General features: G+C 35.5%; 1 protein-coding gene across 1 annotated transcript in view; it reads left to right on the forward strand.

Annotated features, from left to right (window-relative positions):
* Parp1 (Poly-(ADP-ribose) polymerase) overlaps positions 1 to 19,036 on the forward strand; it is a 68,871-nt gene that overhangs the window by 37,742 nt on the left and 12,093 nt on the right. Inside the window, exons 14-18 of the mRNA XM_089245632.1 lie at positions 5,838 to 5,970; positions 6,151 to 6,349; positions 9,021 to 9,146; positions 16,408 to 16,491; positions 18,170 to 18,544. Of these exons, the coding sequence (XP_089101758.1) occupies positions 5,838 to 5,970; positions 6,151 to 6,349; positions 9,021 to 9,146; positions 16,408 to 16,491; positions 18,170 to 18,544 (917 nt within the window). The remainder of the gene's footprint in view (positions 1 to 5,837; positions 5,971 to 6,150; positions 6,350 to 9,020; positions 9,147 to 16,407; positions 16,492 to 18,169; positions 18,545 to 19,036) is intronic.

Here is a 19,036-nt window from a genome sequence, read left to right on the forward strand (position 1 = left end):
TGATCTTTGTTGTAGAGATATTTAATTTTGAAATAATCGCTTATTCGCTGATCAGTGTGTGTGTGTGTGTGTGTGTGTGTGTGTGCGTGCGTGCGCGTGTGCTGGAGATCACCGCTGCCACACGCCTCGGCATTGATTCAAAGAGACTTTGGATGTGTTCTTGGGGTACAGCAGACCAAGCAGCTTCCACGCGTTACCAAAGTTGATCTGGTGTGGCAGCTGGCTATGTAATCTGGGTCAATCGTTGAGCAACCATGGACCACATGTTTTCTATCGGCGAAAGATCCGGAGAGCAAGCTGGCCAGGGAAGCAATTCAATCTGGCGATTGACGAAGAACATTTGGACAATGCGTGCCACGTGTGGTCGCGCATTATCCTGTTGAAATATGGCTGTGGGCAAGCCCTGAAGGTAAGGAAGGACAACTGGCTCCAACACCTCGGAGATGTAGCGCTGGCTTTTTAAAGTACCAGCAATGCGTACTAGAGGAGTGCGAGAGTGATATCCAATACCGCCCCATACCATAATACCCGGTGCAGGACCAGTGTGGCGGTGCATAACGCAGCTGTTCAGCATCCTCTCTCCACGGTGTCTCCAGACTCGAATCCGACCATCGTGGTGTTGCAGGCAGAAGCGTGACTCGTCAGTAAAGACAATTTCATTCCATTGTGCCGTCCACATCCTTCTTTCATCGCACCATTGGCGGCGGAGACGGCTGTGGTTCTGCGTCAAGGGTAGACGAAGCAATGGACGTCTTGCGGACAGACCACTCTGCTGTAAATGGCGTCGAATGGTACACGCGCAGGCACTGGATGATGCGGTACAGACTGAATGTGCTGTGCTATGGTTCGTGATGTGGCTGAGCGATCCGTCACTGCCATACGCACAATATGCCTGTCATCACGTGAAGTGGTGCACTGAGGTGGATGCGATAGAACACGTCGGTCCGTCGTACCCTCCTGCATCCAACGATCACATATCCGCATTACAGTTGTTTGGTTTCGTCCAACACGACTACCGATTTCCCTGAAAGATAATCCACAATCTCGGTAGGCCACTATCCTTCCTCTGTCGAACTCGGGTACTTGATCAAATGATGATTGCTGTTTCCTACGAGGCATAATTGATCGTTTTTTTGAAAAAACCACAAGAAAAACACAATTGGCATACTTTAAATCGTCGAAATCTCCAAGCCTTAAATAGCGCTTTGAAGTGGCGCCACAGGCGCGCGTGATGTGCGTCTGCGCTGAAATTCTAATCATTTGCATATGGGTCATTCCATTTCAAATCACCCGGCAAAATGCCAAAATGACACCCATAGTCTTAGATTTCAATGATTTTTTTTTTATTTGTTGCATTTACCATCCTTATTAACCGTGTGAAATATTATTTGCATATCTCTAAAACTTTTTGAGAAAAAAAATGTTGAAATTTATCAAAAACTGATGCAGATGACTTTTCCGAGGCTCAATTTTTAAGGGGCATTGTTTGAGAAAATAAATCATAACTTTTTCAATTTTCAATATATTCAAGTGAAATTTTCACTAAAGTGTTCACAAAAACATACAGAATATGAATAAAAATAATTCATACACTTACATTTGAAATTTACATGCAAAACAATTATGTAAACTTTGTTTTTGTGGAATTTTTTGTTAGAAAAAATACAATTTTTCAAACGTATTTTTAGACCAGAGGCACAGCAGTTACCAAAACAACTTTTATTTTAAATTTCTCCTAAATATATAAAGTAAAATACTGGAGAAAAAAAATAATGGTTTTTTGACTGTTAATATGTTTATTCTGGCTTGCAACACAAAATTCATCGAAATAAGACTGGATCGTTCCGATTTCAAATCATTCAACTAGATACTGAAATGCAACCCATCATCCCAGATTCCAATTATTAATTTTTATTTATTGCTTCTACCATGCTTGTTGACCATGCAAAGTTTCATGTAAATATCTCAAAAACTTTTTGAGAAAAAAAATGTTTTCTAACCTCACGAATGACGTCTCTTAGGCTAACCCCATTCAAGCAATATTATTTGTGAAAATATATCATAACTTTGCAGATTTTCAATATATTCAAATGAAATTTCCACTAAAATGCTCACAAAAAAATGTGGATTATGACTAGGAAAGAAAATTTAAACCTTTGCATTAAAAAATTAGATTGCAAAAAAATCGTTGAAATTTAATTTTTGATTCTTTTTATAATAAAAACACAATGGCTCACCTTTGCTTTTTCATTTACAAAAGCTCTCCTGTTTCTCTCATGGCATATTCAGTGACATTGAACTCTTTTTTTTCCTTGTTCCCATTTCTTAAAGCAGGGGCCAGAGTTAAAATTTGCCCTTGTTGTGATGGGTAAATTGAGTCTTATTTCTAATTAACTTTATCAAAATATTCATATTTGCTTTCGGTTTAATATCTTCATTATTATAAGTGTACATTGAGATTCATTTCCTGGTGATTCTTCAAAAACTTTACAAACATTTGATTTTAAAGTGTTGCAAGCAGATTCAACTTTTCTTTTGGCATTGTTTGACTTGCACTGTGGAGCTACCGTATGAAGTTTAATTGGTGACTCTTCTATGTTCTGTAGAGATGAATTTATTTCTTCAAGTGCTTCTTGTTTAATAATTGACATTTTTCCAAGTTACTTCTCTACATTACTGTCACTGTTCATCTCTTCACAGTATTCAGTTTCTTCATTTAATTTATTGTTGTTTATATTCGCTGTCTCTACAGGCATGGCATATTTTTTGCCCTGGAATTGATTTTGTACAACCGTTTATTTCATTTATACATGAAAAATACAAGTTTACTATCCTTAAACCTTCTGTTATTTTTTTCTTATGACATTTTAAAGGATTAAAGCATGCTTCCGGATATATTTCATACTTTGAGAAAAAAGCTCTATGATGCTAAAACACACAGTAGATAAATGTTCAGAACTTGCTCCACTCCTCAATATTGATGTCTGATGGGTCCAATGATGTAATGGGTAACAGATTTTACACTTTTGCATAACACTTTTTATGACAGTCAGATCCAGTTTTTTTTCCAACACTATTAATTTCAAGTGTCTTTTCTGACATTTTCCTTTATTTCCAAAATGATGATATAAAATATTTAGCTCAAATGGAAATTGTGTTATCATAAGAAAAATTTGCTAACCCTGGAGTAGGCTACTTTATGGAGCATGTTCTCTGTCTTCAGCAAGATCATAATTGAGACTTGCATCATTGGATAGCGGGGTGGGGGGGGGGCAGTTTAGTTCTAACACTTTTGTTTTATTTTTCGCAATGAAGCAGCAGCAGTGACTTTATCATCACCTGCTGGGATGATAAAGTCTTATAATTAAATAAGACACCAGCTGCCCTCTGAAGGACAAAGACTGGTGTGCCATAGTTCATATCTTCACAGAAGATATTATTTTTTACAATCATCATCACAACAAGAAACATCACATCTTATATATCACCACCAGGCATTATATACATTAGGTTTTCCATTCTACTCTCTTCCATCTGCCTCAGCTACAACAATTAGGTTGTATCTGATAATTTCATTCTTTGTGATTTAATGCCTCATATTCTGGCTTTTTATCAGCAATTTTAAATCATTTCTTGGGAAAAATATATAGAGGCTTGTGTTAAATATTATAATGTAGATTTTTTTTCACACAAGTATAACCATTTCATATTTATCATATACATTAAATATATGTTTATTAAAATATATACTGTAAAATTCGAAGTAATTAAAAAAAAATTTAACACTGTTGTGGTAAAATAACTTTATAATTAAGCATGTTAAAAAACTTCAAAAATTAATCTATATATATGATTAACATTATCTGGATTTATCAAATAAAAAATAATTCTTTATGCAAAAATATATCAGATTGCAAAAGTTTGTCTTTGTTGCATCATAAGAAATATTTATAGATCAATTAAAAGTGAAATTAATTATTTGGAATTTGAACACTTCTAAGAATCTGAACATGAAGGTTTAATTTGAAAAATTATTTTATTCACCCAAAACCTTTTTTTTTCACCAACTCCCATTTGACACATTACATTAACATTTCTAATTATTTCATGAATTCATTTAATCCTAGAATTTTAAAATTTATTAATTGTTTTGAATTATTGCATTAACTACTCATGAAACTTAATTTAATTAATACTGTAATAAATGTATAAGCGTACATGAAAAATAAAATATAAATTTCTTTTTACTAAGCATGAATCATTATATTAAGTCAAAATGTACAAATATAATTAATGTAGTCATATAAGTACAATTGTTTTGTTACTCAAATGTATTAACTGTCAAAATAATGTTTACTTTTCTAGTCTTCTTAATATATTAACAGGATTAAATTTAAATAAAATTGAAGATTCATGCTGTGCATCCAAAAAAAAGTGTTTAAAAAATTGTGTCAAAAATAAAATAAAAAAATAAATAAATAAAATTTAAATGACTTTTTCCCTCTAAGGTTTACATTTTTTCTATTCATAATCTGCATTTTTTTGTGAGCATTTTAGTGGAAATTTCATTTGAATATATTGAAAATCTGCAAAGTTATGATATATTTTCACAAATAATATTGCTTGAATGGGGTTAGCCTAAGAGACGTCATTCGTGAGGTTAGAAAACATTTTTTTTCTCAAAAAGTTTTTGAGATATTTACATGAAACTTTGCATGGTCAACAAGCATGGTAGAAGCAATAAATAAAAATTAATAATTGGAATCTGGGATGATGGGTTGCATTTCAGTATCTAGTTGAATGATTTGAAATCGGAACGATCCAGTCTTATTTCGATGAATTTTGTGTTGCAAGCCAGAATAAACATATTAACAGTCAAAAAACCATTATTTTTTTTCTCCAGTATTTTACTTTATATATTTAGGAGAAATTTAAAATAAAAGTTGTTTTGGTAACTGCTGTGCCTCTGGTCTAAAAATACGTTTGAAAAATTGTATTTTTTCTAACAAAAAATTCCACAAAAACAAAGTTTACATAATTGTTTTGCATGTAAATTTCAAATGTAAGTGTATGAATTATTTTTATTCATATTCTGTATGTTTTTGTGAACACTTTAGTGAAAATTTCACTTGAATATATTGAAAATTGAAAAAGTTATGATTTATTTTCTCAAACAATGCCCCTTAAAAATTGAGCCTCGGAAAAGTCATCTGCATCAGTTTTTGATAAATTTCAACATTTTTTTTCTCAAAAAATTTTAGAGATATGCAAATAATATTTCACACGGTTAATAAGAATGGTAAATGCAACAAATAAAAAAAAAATCATTGAAATCTGAGACTATGGGTGTCATGGGTGGGTGATTTGACATGGAATGACCCCTATCTCACCTCCGCTAATGCATGTTGTAAATTTCATATTATTTGCATGCTTCCTTCAGGGCGTTGCATTTACGGTGGCCAGCAGTGTAGTTACAAAGTTAAATTTTTAACCCAGAATAATTTCTAATATTTGAACAGAATGTTTTAGTTCTTGATTAGAAACTACATGCAAAGTACTTAACTTAAACATTCCAGCACTTATTTACTTGAAATTATGGTCTCTCTTGAAAGTACAGGAAGCTCGAGCTATCAATATAGTTAGTTATAAAAAAAATGTTATGCTTGAATCGTCACATTGAAAAACATAGAAAAATCTGACTTTCAAACTGAAGTTAAAAATGGTTAGATAGTCATGTTTCATTACCTCATTTATTTTAAAGAATTTATGTAATTTTCTATTCACTGTTTACAAACGATACAAAAAATATCACGATGATTAACTTTCTTAATTACTAGGTCTCGCTGACGTGGCTGATGTTATGGTTGGACATAATGGGGCCTATAATGCTGTTTTGGGAATGGTCAATGTCACAAAAGGAACCAATTCTTATTATAAACTGCAACTTCTAAAACACAGGACTACTAAGAAGTGAGTGAGCCCCAGAAATATTTGATGTTGCACTTATTGTTATTCTGTTGCTAGATATAGTTGCCATAAATATTTTTAAATACTGATTTTGGCCTATATAAAAAACTGTAGTTGGATGGAATTTTGCCTTGCCTTTGTGTTAATCACTTGCATTATTTTAAATTTGTGTTTTTATTTCAGATACTATGTATTTCGAGCTTGGGGTAGAGTTGGAACGACTATTGGTGGCAATAAATGTGAGAGTTTCAATTCAAAAGATGATGCAGTTGCTGAATTCGAAAGACTGTATGATGAAAAGACAGGGAATGAATGGATATGCAAAGACAAATTTGTTAAAATGCCAAACTTATTTTATCCTCTAGACATTGACTATGGACAGGTAAATATTGTTTGCTCAAAAATGTGACAAAATGAAATCCTTTTAATCTTGCAGTAGAAAGAAGAAAAAAAAAGTAAAAGTGTTTCATTTAAACTAGTTCTCAGAATATTTTCGTTATCAAAGCATTTAAAAAATTCATGTTTTAAATGGTTTGATGAAAAATTTGTTTCCTAGATGTGTCCCCCATTTTTTATGCTTATGAATTTAATGCTTGTTATAACGATTCCACCCATCGCTTTGTTGAAAACTGAAGTTATATCAGTAGGAATCATTATATCAATAGGAAAACATGTATGAGAGTAGTTATATGAAAAATTAGGTTTTATGGATATACTATTTTCTTATAGAACCTTTTTTATCCATAAGAGTTTCCTTCAAACTTTGGTGCTGGAGGAGGAGGATGCTGAGAATTCCATAGACAGCTAAAAGGACTAACAAATTGGTTATCGAAGAAGTCAAGGTTGACTATTCTCTAGAAGCAACAGTCATTAAACAGAAACTCTCTTACTTTGGCCATGTAATGAGCACAGAAGGCTCACTTGAAAAAATGGTAATGTTTGGAAGAATGGAGGGAACGAGAGGGAGAGGCAGACCAAGCACCAGATGGATAGAAGAGGTGTTGCAAAGCACTGGAATGAAGCTAGCACAACTGAGACATGCTGTGAGTGACAGACCAGCTTGGAGAGCCATGATCTATAGTCACCAAGAGTCGAAATCGACTCGATGGTTCCTAACAACAACATAGAACCTACTTTGATCTTTTGAGAGAGGGGATAACTGGAATTTCTGGAGGACTGGTTGGAATCAGTCAGGGTGGTAAGTCAAAAGGGAAGTTGAAATTGTACAAAGCTGTCCTCTGTTTTGCATGATGTCATGTCCTTTGTCTGTGAAAAGAGTATTCATCTCACCCTCTCTGGTTCACAGATAGCCTGTGTAATCTTTATCGTGAAAAGAAAAGAGCATTCAGAGAGCGTAAAAGTGGACAAAGTGACTTGTCTTTGTTTACTGATAAAAGGAGGACATTGAAGAAAGTGATAAGAATAGCAAAAAGGAAGTTGAATCTAGGTTGGCAGGTAATATTTGCTCTGATCTAAAATCATTTTTCAAGTACTCAAATAATGGGTATGAGGAAATAGTTGGCCCCCTCTCGATAGGAGGGTCTAGGGTAGGGAGCAATGTAGGCACGTCAGTTTTAAATAGACAAAGTGATAGTCAGTGTAAAGGTGTTGCATGGGGTAATAAAAATTCCTCAATGATATTCAAGTGGAAGATGTGGAGGTCCTAAATCTTCAAAATAATATATGTGCTAATGAAGTTTAGCGGCCAGTCACACAGATTTACAGGAGTATTGTTGCTGAGGGTGTCATCTCAAGAGATTGTAGCTTGGTATTATGGTTTCAATTCCAATATTTAAGAAGGGTAGAGAAGCAGTGTTCAGTTATCGTCCAGTGAGTTTGACGAAATCCCTCTCAAATTTTGGAAATTATTATCAAAAGGCAATTGGTGGACAAGAATAATGTATTGTCGGATAATCAGCATGGGCTCAGAAAGGCCAAGTCATGTGTAACCAACCTCATTTGTTTCTATGATCATGTAACTAAGGCTTTAGGTGAGTGCCAAAATGTTGATGTTTATCTCGATTTCAGAAGTCATTCACTTGGGTCCAACATGGTATTGGGGGCAACTTGTCGAATTGGATAGAATCGTGGTTGAGAGATAGGTTACAACAGGTTATGGTGAACATGGAATTTTCTGATTGGACAAGTGCCACAAGTGGAACTCTTACTGAGCTATGAAGAAAGACTTGATTTCTTGAATATGTTTACATTGGAGGAACGCGGGTGTCGGAAGGGGGAGGAAATATGATCTAAGTGTTTTTAATTTTCAAATGGGATAAACAGGATGGACCATGAATTATTACTACAGTCAATTGACTGCTTTGAAAAGGGGAAATCAGTATCAATTGGTAAGGGACAATTCTAGGTCACTGTGTCACAAGGAATTTCTCTTATAGGATTTTTTATAAACGGAATAGCTTGCCCCTGAAGGTAGTAAATTCTAACACAATGGACATGTTTAAATAAGAAATATGATCAGCATGTTGGGGTAAATCGAGAAGCTATCCATACTTAAATAAGACAACCGGAAATATTTTTTATGGGCATTGTATTATATTTTATGTGTTTATAGTCTTTAGTTTTTGAGATTGTATTTTTAATCGGGTTGCTGTATTTTAGAAATATATGACATCCATATTTGTCAACAGCATCTTTTTATCAGCAACCTCGTTGGGCATTTTGCCTGTACTGTGGCCTTATATTTGTATTTAGCCTACCGGTTGTTATAATGGAATTGTCGCTATAGTGTGAGGTGTTGCTATAACAGCATCAGCTGTAATTTAGACTTATTTACTTCCAAATAGATGGTTGTATCTGAATTATTGTGGAACCTAACTATGCATGCTGTGTATCTTCAGGTTCCAAATTGTGAGAAACTGGCATTTCAATAATTTTTTCTCCCGAGTAGAATTGTGTGAGGTCTGTTGCACTCGGTAGTGAGAATTTATAGTTTATGAATCATCAGCTGATATTTGTTGCCAGATGTTCTGTACTGCACTGGTATACTCTAATTTTCTTTGTAATTTTTTAACCATTTTTGTTCTGTTGCTCAGGATAACGTAGACATAATCAACAAGTTGAAACCAGGAAAGTCATCAAATCTTAATAAGAAAGTTCAAGAACTAATTTGTTTGATCTTTGATGTCAATGCAATGAAGCAAGCACTCACAGAGTTCGAGGTAATGCAAAATTTAGTCGTAACTTCATAATTAAATCTTCATAATTAAATATCGTCAACTCTGAAATAACTTGATAACCAATAGAAAAATACTACTGTAAAACTGGTGAATGGTATAGTAAAGTGGGTATGCCCAATCAGATGCAGTAGACAGTAGCACGTAAAGCATTATAGGGGATAGGATATAAAAATGTGAATTTTCATGAATTTTGTTTGAAAATTGAAATTTTTATACGGCTTACGAAATGTTAATTAGTAAATTAATAAAATTTGTTACTATTGTACCAAAAGAAATTTACCCCCATAATATTTTGATGGAAATTCTTTGATGTATCTAATTGTGAATTCTTTGTTTTTGTTTGCTTGAATGGGAAGCTTGAAAGGAAATGATTGTTTAAAGTGGCAAAAATCAAAAATTTTAATCATTGATATCTTAGCAGATTTCAAAGTTCCACAAGGTTAATTTCTTTCTGTACAGTAAAAGGACTCAAAATTCTATTAATGGACATTTCTTAGGCTCAGATTTCAATTTTTATACCTCCATGTATTATTTTTTGTGTGGTGCAAGTTTGTTGCATCTGATTGAGCAGCGGTACTTCACGATGCCATTATCCAAGTTGTATACTGTAGCTCTTTTTGTTAGAAAGTTATTTCAGATTTTAAAGGACTTTTCTGTGCACCCTGTATAATGCTATTTTGGTTAAAATTGATACATTTCATAAAACTTAGGTAAGGCTTCTGCTTTTTCTAAATTCTATATGATGACTCTATGGTTGTCTTGATTATTTTCTTCTCTAAATGGCCTTGAATTTCAGTTTGCAGGGCTCCCACTTGTCATACTTATCTTACTTTTTGGTAAAATGTCCTGCTTTCTTGGTTTTGTCCTACTTTTCCATCAAAACCTATCAACAAAATTTGTATAATTTATTTTAATTGAGGAGGGAATCATTTATATAATGCCAAATAATACAAATGTGGTAGATTGCTATTAATGATTCAGCCAAATCAGAAATTGTATCATTTTAAAGTTATTTGGAGGGAGGTGTATGTGGACCATTTGTAGTTTATTAATTTTTCATTTGCTTAGTTTGAGGTTTCAACACGTAGAATAGTGATTAAAACTTCTGCCTGGTTTAGACTATTAATTATACAGCAACTAACATTCATCATTCAAAATTATGGCACACATTTTGTGTATAGGTGAAACAACAGTTTGCATAACAAAGCAGTACATAGGCCTATTCTAGGTTTTGTGACTCTTATGATACCCAATAACATTAGTTGTCTTCTGTATTTTTAGGGCATACAGAGGCATAAATGATATATACAATGCTCAGCAAAGAGCTAGAAATGAAAGTGTTTTGTTTTTCAAAAACTATTGCACTGGCATTGAACACTAAAATTTAAACAAATCCTTTTAAAAAAGGGGATGGACAGCGCAGTAAAACCATCCAGTCCACCTTGACCTATTTATATCAGACCTTATAATTTACACATTTTCAGGGTTCCCACATCCTTACACACTCCTTAAAAACTCCTAACTTTTCATTTCCCTCTGGAAGGGCCCTTATAACTTCTTACTTTTTGCAGCCGCACCTGAAAAAGTCCTTTTTTTTTTCCTCTGAAGGGATGATCTTTCTTAGAATAGGTATTCCCCATGGTGATGAATAGCATTGCCTAGAAAAATAAGAGGAGGCTTTCCCCCAAATATAAAGAGGAAGAAAAGAGAAAAAAAAAGCCCTCTCCCTTTGTAATAGGAAATGTCAAAGCAGGGGATGGGATTGGAACATCCAATGGTTGTACATACCTGCCAACCGTTACGATTTTGTCGTGTTTAGTAAATTAATACGATTATACGCTTTTGCTTCTAAAAATATGATTTTTTACCAAATCGCTAGTTATGACGTGTTTTCCTGCCTATGTCACAAACTGGTCAGCATTGGAAATCGATGGTCCGTAGAACGACATCACTCCGCTGAACCAGTAGCTGAAAATTCCCCCATGCCCAGTGGTGAGAAAGTTTTTACTTATGCGGCGAAACAATGTCTCGAACCTCCTATATTACGCAGTATACTGAGTGCAGACCTCGCAGCTTTCCTATTTTTCCTACTATTTTCCTACTTTCACCGCAATTGCCTTTTTTTTTTTACCGCAATTCTCTCCTACTATTCCTATTTTATCCCTCCTTCCCATTTGCTTACAGCCAATATCTCACTACGAAAATTCTGAGAAACCGCAAAATGTCACTGCTTTCCGCAGTTTTTTTGACATGTTTTATTCACATGACAACTCGCTACCGAAAAAGAAGGAAGGAAAAAAAAAATTTCAGTTCCACTGGAGTGAGGGACGACTACAAGCGTATCTTTTCGCCGCCGCGCCTTAAAGTGCTAAAAACTGAAGTCCAGTGGGGAAAGCGAATCTGTTTCGCAGATTGGTTGCCGTAAATAAAAAGGCAAAAAAAAAAAGGAACAGGCTCTATCCACACACAAGAGATTCCATGAGAGAGACAATGTGTTTATCTCTCCTGGGATCCTGTAACGAGCGTTCATCCCTGAAGCCAGGTTTTCCTAGGAGTAGGCTTTTTGCGCCGCGTGAACCTAACTGGATCATTTCGTGTCGGCAGAAATGAGTTACATAATGACGTTACGCATTTGCGTTTTCCAAGCGTGACGCATCGGCTCAGGACAGCTATATAGTATATGACCCTGGCGTCATCTACTCTATCGGCTGCATGCTCCGGTTTAAAGGGAAGAGACACAACATGAAAATGAAGGGCAGATCATTGAAACGCGCGGCACTCGACGCTTAACTCCTCCAGAAGCAGTTGTAACGTCCCTTATGGGAGTTGCTTGCCCGGTTCGAAATATCCAGTAATAAAGTGGCAAACGACAAGTGGAAAATGATTGCAAATAAACTTTCGCATGAAATATTATTTATTGAAATTAATTATAGGGTTAGTCAATTTTAACAATGGATTAGTATAACGTGGAGCCCTCTATTTGACGTTAACAGTAAAGATACTGGCTCACCAATTGATCATCAACAGTCAACTTGTATAGTGATTGGACATCCGATGTTGTTAGCTTTTCCCGTAAATATCAGAGAAGTTTTCTCGGTTGAGAGCCGGAACACCTTGATCAGTTCCTGGGGGCCTCTCGGTTGAGGGCCGGACCACCTTGCTCAGCTCCGGGGGGGGGGCCTCTCGGTTGAGGGCCGGACCACCTTGATCAGCTTCAGGGGGCCTCTCTGTTGAGGGCCGAACCACCTTGCTCAGCTCCGGGGGGCCTCTTGGTTGAGGGCCAGACCACCTTGATCAGCAATGAAGAACTTTGACTGTGAAGATTATTTAATATTTTTGATTCCGGACCTGCCGGAAAACGGATTCAAACAATGTAAATTATTGCATTTTAACAAATCAGCTTAAGGCCAATGGATACGGTAGCAAGACGGTGAACCGTCCTACTAGAGGGCTTCAGTTGAATAGAACAAGATTAGATGAACGCAGAATCAGACCTGTTACAACGTACGGCGGTATTTAAAGGAAAAACACCCGACCGCACGTGTCTGATCAAGCCAATCGGCTTCAAGGTCACCTTATTTGCATGCGATCGCAGGCGGACATCACGATCGGCCTTGATCGTCGCCATACGACAACAGCTGCAGACTAGTAACATTTATGACAACAGATCACGTGACGGCGACTACGGACTTTTACGCCGGGGATCATCGGCACGTTACACAGTCTGCCAATCAAAGCGCTGCCGTAAAGCGCTGTCGTGAGCCGTATTGCGCTCTGTAGGAAAACAGTCGTACTGCTTTTCATATTGATGAATAGACGCTGTGTCTCGCTGGGGGATTCACATTGCGCGCAGCATAGAAAACCTGCTAGTAAAACTGGCTTTTAAAAGTGACAGCCCGAGCCACGTCTGGTTTTACAGGAGGGGGGGGGGGGACGAGCCGATCAGCCGCTATAACTGAACCCACTTTTTTTAACCTTCAGAAAATAACTTTCGGGTATCTTTATGTTAGGGGTCATTCAAGTGTTACGTCAGCATGGATGGGGAATTTTCGATTTGCTGACTTGATGATGGGGGGGGGGGTTTGGATGATTCTTACGTCATCAACCACCCTTTATAAAAAATATGAAATGTTCTTAATGGCGTCTTACTCGGTGTGCGAACAACGAGTAAAACTTTTCACTAGTTTGTGGGCACCTGAACTAACATTCTCCCTATTGAGTCCCCTACATAGCCACTCTAGTGATCTTCAAATACTTAGCGGATCCAAATGCTCTGGAGCTGTGCCACACGTCATAGAAGTGATCCGTGATTATGCAGCAGATCACTTAAGTAATCTGGGAATGTGCCGCGGATAACTTGAGTGATGTAGAACCGCTCTGGTGGCAGGACCAATGCTCTAAAACTTTGTCACATGTCACTCAAGGGATCGCTTAATGTGCCACAGATCGCTTAAATGGTCTGGAATTGTGCCACGAGTCACTTAACCGATCTGTAAATGTGTCACTTGGTTCATTGTTACAAAAATAGATTTAGGGACAGGCCACATCATAACGCCAGGGCCACATTTGGTTTGCACAGGCCGAATGTTTACCATGGGTCAAGGGCTTAGAGAGGTAGGGTTGCAATGAATTTCTTGAGCAATTTTGAGTTCTTAGCCTTCAAATAGCATTGAAATTAACAAAAATTGATTATAATAACATATAAAGATATTTTGTTTCGAAATTGTACCAAATATCTTTACAATTCTTTTAAAAAATATTTTGTGGGTTAATAAAAAAAAATTTTTGATCATCTGGGGGGAAGCCCCCAATTCAGATTCCACCAATAAGTGTTAGGAGGAAGGGGGCAGAGTGCTGACTGACAGGGGGAGGGTGAGAGTTTTGCTGACTTTTTCTGACAAGAGGGGCGAGTCAAAAATTGCTGAAAATTTGCTGACGTAATACTTGAACAGCCCCTTATTTTAAAGCATACATGTGCTCAACACATGGCCTAAGTGTGGCCTGTCTCAAGTGGCGCCGGTACACTTACAGATGAATTAAGTGGCTCGTGGCAAATTCTTACTTCAATTGAGCGGCCCGCGGCACATTCCCAGATTTTTTGAGTGAGTGATTTCCGGGGGGAGAGAGGGGAATTTTTATGGGCATCTTTTTCTCAGCCACCTTGTTGGGGCTTTTGCCTGTTGTGGCGTTGTATTTGTATCTTTCTCTGGCAGAAGTGACCACAGCTCAAGCAAGATAAAAACAAAATTTATTGCAAACTCAGTACATCACTTCCGATTTCTTTAAATCATTTTAATACTATATACTCTCTCTTCTTTCTTACTACACTTCTCAATACCTAATCTTGATCATCATGCTCTGTTACTGTTCGAATTTGTGTTCTCTTGTCGCTTGTTACTCGCGCATACAGTCACTGCATATCTCTTCCTTTTCAGCTGAAATTCCTACCCATCATACCCTTTATTCTGAAAGTTGAAATCTTGGAAACATTGAAATAGAAATTAAAGAAAAAAGACATTTAAATGAAAATCAATTCACATGTGGGCTTCCTTTGTTTTTCTGTGGGCTTCTTTTATTGTCTAGTGGTGCAATTTTTTTTTCGGAGGGGGCGTGGCCCCATTGCACCTTAAAAACTCCTTACTTTTCATTTTGAAAATTTTGTATGAACCCTGAAGAGTTGCTGCAAATATAAATAATTTTGTAAGAAAAATATTTGTTGGCTGTGGTTTTTATTTTGAATAATTGGAGGGGGAATGAATATCATTTTTAGAATTTTTAGAATTTATGTAATGCTGTTATGAGTTATATTTTTGACTAATACTTGAAGGTTTTAGAACACTTTGGTGACAACAGAAAGCATGTATGTGGATTGATTATTTTATGAATTCTTACGATGCGGGGTAACAAATCAAAACTTGTAATTTTTGAACCACTTCTACATCCATATTTTTGAGAAGAGGGAAAATATGTTTGCAAATTAAAAATAAATTTGCATATGTGCCCCGCCCCTTTTTTTGCTGTAAAACTTGTAAGTTATGAAGTTTGCCATGACTCCTTAAAAACTGCTTGAAACTCCTTAAAAAGTCCTTAAAAACTGCTTGAAACTCCTTAAAAACTGCTTGAAACTCCTTAAAAAGTCCTTAAAAACTCCTTACTTTTCATTTTGAAAATTTTGTATGAACCCTGATTTTGCACTGTGCTTTTTAAAGTGGTTCCGAAAGAGTGTCATTCTTAAAAACTTCGTCTTCATGATTTGTTGTGTGCATTGTCGAAGAGGGTTGACAGACTGGACTGTGGAAGACTCCAAAAAAAGTAGTTAATACCCTATTTTGGAAAAAAATTGTTTTTGTAACTAAGTCATTTCTGTCATTTTGATTTGACTCGAGTTATTCTTACGGGATACGGAAATAGTGCTATGAAAACAAATTTTACAGGTTTTTTTTTTACCCTTTTTCTAATTTTTTGAGTGGGAACCCTGAGTTTGCCACACTACTTGTAATCGTTTAAACTGCCAAACTCTGTGGATTTAAATTTTCATGAATTCCCGTAGTTTCCGATTTCAATCACCCATTGAAACTATTCAATTTTTTTAAAGAATTTTTTGGATAGCCCAAAGTTAAAGAAAAAATCATAATTTTACTATTATATTGAACATGGAAATAGAAATATCCAAAAGAAAAAACTCGTCAGAAAACTACAAAACTAAGATTCTTTAGTTGCTGATTTCCCATGTTTCTCTTGAATGGTCTATCGTATACATAAAGGATACTGAAACCACAGATAGGGAATCATTGGTCCAAAGTGATTTAATTTCAAATTTCTGTTTGTTCAAGGAACTTTTGGATACTGATGAGAAATCAAAGGATGCCTTCACCATGTACCTACAGTGAGGAGTTATTCTGGCACAAAACAATTAAAATAATATATAAAATATTGATTTAAATTGTTTCTTGCTCTGAGAAAACTATTGCTAGGAGATCCATGAAGTTTTTTTGACCAGTTTTTCTTTAAATCACTTGTTCAGAGATACTACTTTAAAAATAGCAAAATTCTCTGAATCATTGTTTTATTAATGTCTTCATTCTAAATTCTATTTTTCTAGTACATCTTTAGTAGGCAAACAGGTTATGTTTGTAGAACCCATTTCATGATACCGGAATCATAAAATTATACATTTTAATTATGTAAAATTTTGAATTGATATTTTTCTCTCATGAAATTCATGGAATTCATCTTTTTGTAGATTGATTTAGAAAAGATGCCCTTGGGTAAGTTATCCAAGAAACAGATAATGAAAGCATACGAGATTCTAACTGAACTTCAAAATGTGAGTTCTTCTATTTTTTTAAACTTTTTTTTGAGTAAATTAGATCTGTGTTCTTCATTTCCCAACTTTTTACATTTGTAGTCCAGTTAAAATAAGTAGAACAATTTTGCAAATTGGCATAAAAAAATAATTCAGAGACCCGCTGATGGCTGTGACAAAATAAAACCAAATATAGACAGCATTTCCTTGCTCCCACAATTCCATAACACACATGTTATGGAATTGTAAGTAATCTCCCCGTTGTAGCATTGCAGTCATGCGTATGTGCTCTTGAATTTTTCTTTTAAATTCTGAAAACTGGGGGCTGATTTCATTGTTGAACATGATTTTGAGGGGGCTAGCTCATGAACTGGCGCCAATACTTGTCGAAGAGATTGTGTGCTTGAAGACCATGGACTGGAGGTGCATGAGGATGACATTCAAGAACTAGTGTTGAAAAATGTCAAGCAGTTGGCAGTGGATGAAGTGATGGATCGTTTTTGCACGCAACAGCAAGAGTGGACAAGAGTGGTTTATGGATGGTATTTCATCTGAAGAAGAGAGAAGTAAAAAGTCCCTCACATAAAATTAGATTAGAGAGATATGTAGAATTTGGGAATCTGTGCAAAACTCTGTAGAAAAGAACCACCCAAATAAAGCTGTAGCATTGCGGGAGCAATAAATCTGTCCAACGATAGTACAATTTCCTATTTACGAAAAAACTGGAAAAAAAAAAGGCAAAAGCAAGTGTCATTAGATAAGGTTCCTTTTAAAGTCATGTAAAAAAATAAATTTGCAAACAACAGTGCATCTGTAAATTGTCTTAGATGATAGTTGTTCTCTCTCTCATTGTTTAGAGTAAGTTAATTTGTAAAGATTATATCATATTGTATGTTTATTTATGGTGTTATTTATATAATGTACATTTTATTGTATTATGTATGATTATTGTGATTTAATTATTGATTGAATGCCATTTTTATTAGTCATTTTTATGTGAATAAATAATTGTGGATTGTAGTGTGGTAAATTCTCCAGGTTTCTATTATTTCCTTTGGGGAAGTTTGATTCGAATAATGAGCATGTTGGCGAAATGAACTAAGCTTGTTAATTGAAGTTTCACTATATTTTTGTGATGTGTGCTGTACTTCCATACTCTCCCCTATTTGCAATGCATTAAAATAGAACGCTAGGCTTCTTGATTAAAAAACAACAATTAGTTTCTGTATAATGCCTTGAATTCTATGCCCCCTAATTGCTGATGTAGAATGATAGATGTTTTACCAACATAAACACCATTTGACTTGAAATTTATTAATTATAGAAATTAGTAAGCAACTTCATGCAAGTCCTAAGCACATCATAATAAAATCATTCATCCATTACAAAAGAAACAATCTTGTCAATAGAATGCTTTCCATTCAGTTGATGTAGAATGACACCTTGTTGTACGTCGAAGGACGGAAGACCTGCACCGTATTTGAGTCGCGACCAGGTACTTACTTTAAGGAAGAGAGAGCCCTCATGAATAAAAGCACTCTGTAAAAAATGTTAATCTGAAGTTAATTTGGTCTCAATGACCTTTCAGAATGCATAGTTATTCACAATTAGATTGCTGATTCAGAGAAGGATTGTCTTTAGGTTTTTAAATTGAATTTACTGAACTTTTGAAGAACATTAGTAAATTTATATTTTGCAGATACTTGAGGTTTCATCAGACTCTGCTAATAATAAGCAACAGCAAGTAAAGATATTGGATGCATCAAATCGTTTCTATACTCTTATTCCTCATGATTTCGGTTTGGAAAAACCACCTCTGCTGGATAGTGAAGCCATCATAAAATCTAAAACCGCAATGCTGGACTCACTATTAGACATTGAGTGTGCCTATAAGTTGCTAAGTGACGCAAGCAGTGGCGATTCGCAGAAAGATCCTGTTGATCATCACTATCAGCAGCTGAAGACTGATATTGAGGTGCTTTCGAAACAAGATGATGAATTCAAGGATATAGAGACCTACTTGAAGAATACTCATGCACCTACTCATTGCCACTATGACCTTGTACTGGAAGATGTGAGTAATGTTAAAAATTTTATATGTGTAGTGCTCATTTCTATTTCAATGACTGTGTTTGAGTTGTTATTTTGCTGTTTTATAGTTTCTTTTAATTGTTGTAGTCGTATCTACCACCTTCTGGTATTGAATAAAAACTGCTTCAGTGCAAGTGAAACTTCTTCCTAATGATTTCCTATGGAAACATTTCTATGATTTAACAATGAAATTTCCTAAACCAGTGGTTCTCAACCGCAGCTGCTCAGAGAAAATGAATTAAATCTGTAAATTTGTTAAATAACAGAGGTCTACGGGCCCCACCATATAGATTATATACTGAAAAGGGCTCTGCGAGTCAAAAAAAAGGGTTGAGGACCGCTAGTCTAAACTTGAAATTACTGTATATACTCTTGTGTAAGCAGACACCCCCCCCCCCCCACTTCAGGACCACCAAAACCGCAATAAATTAAAAACCCATGTATAAGCCGACCCAAAAAAATCCATGTATTTCAG

This window comes from Pholcus phalangioides, unplaced genomic scaffold (assembly GCF_987345545.1).
Source record: "Pholcus phalangioides strain wild (caught in Gottingen) unplaced genomic scaffold, Ppha-v1.0 ptg000016l_1, whole genome shotgun sequence".
In the NCBI taxonomy this organism is placed as follows: Eukaryota; Metazoa; Arthropoda; class Arachnida; order Araneae; family Pholcidae; genus Pholcus; species Pholcus phalangioides.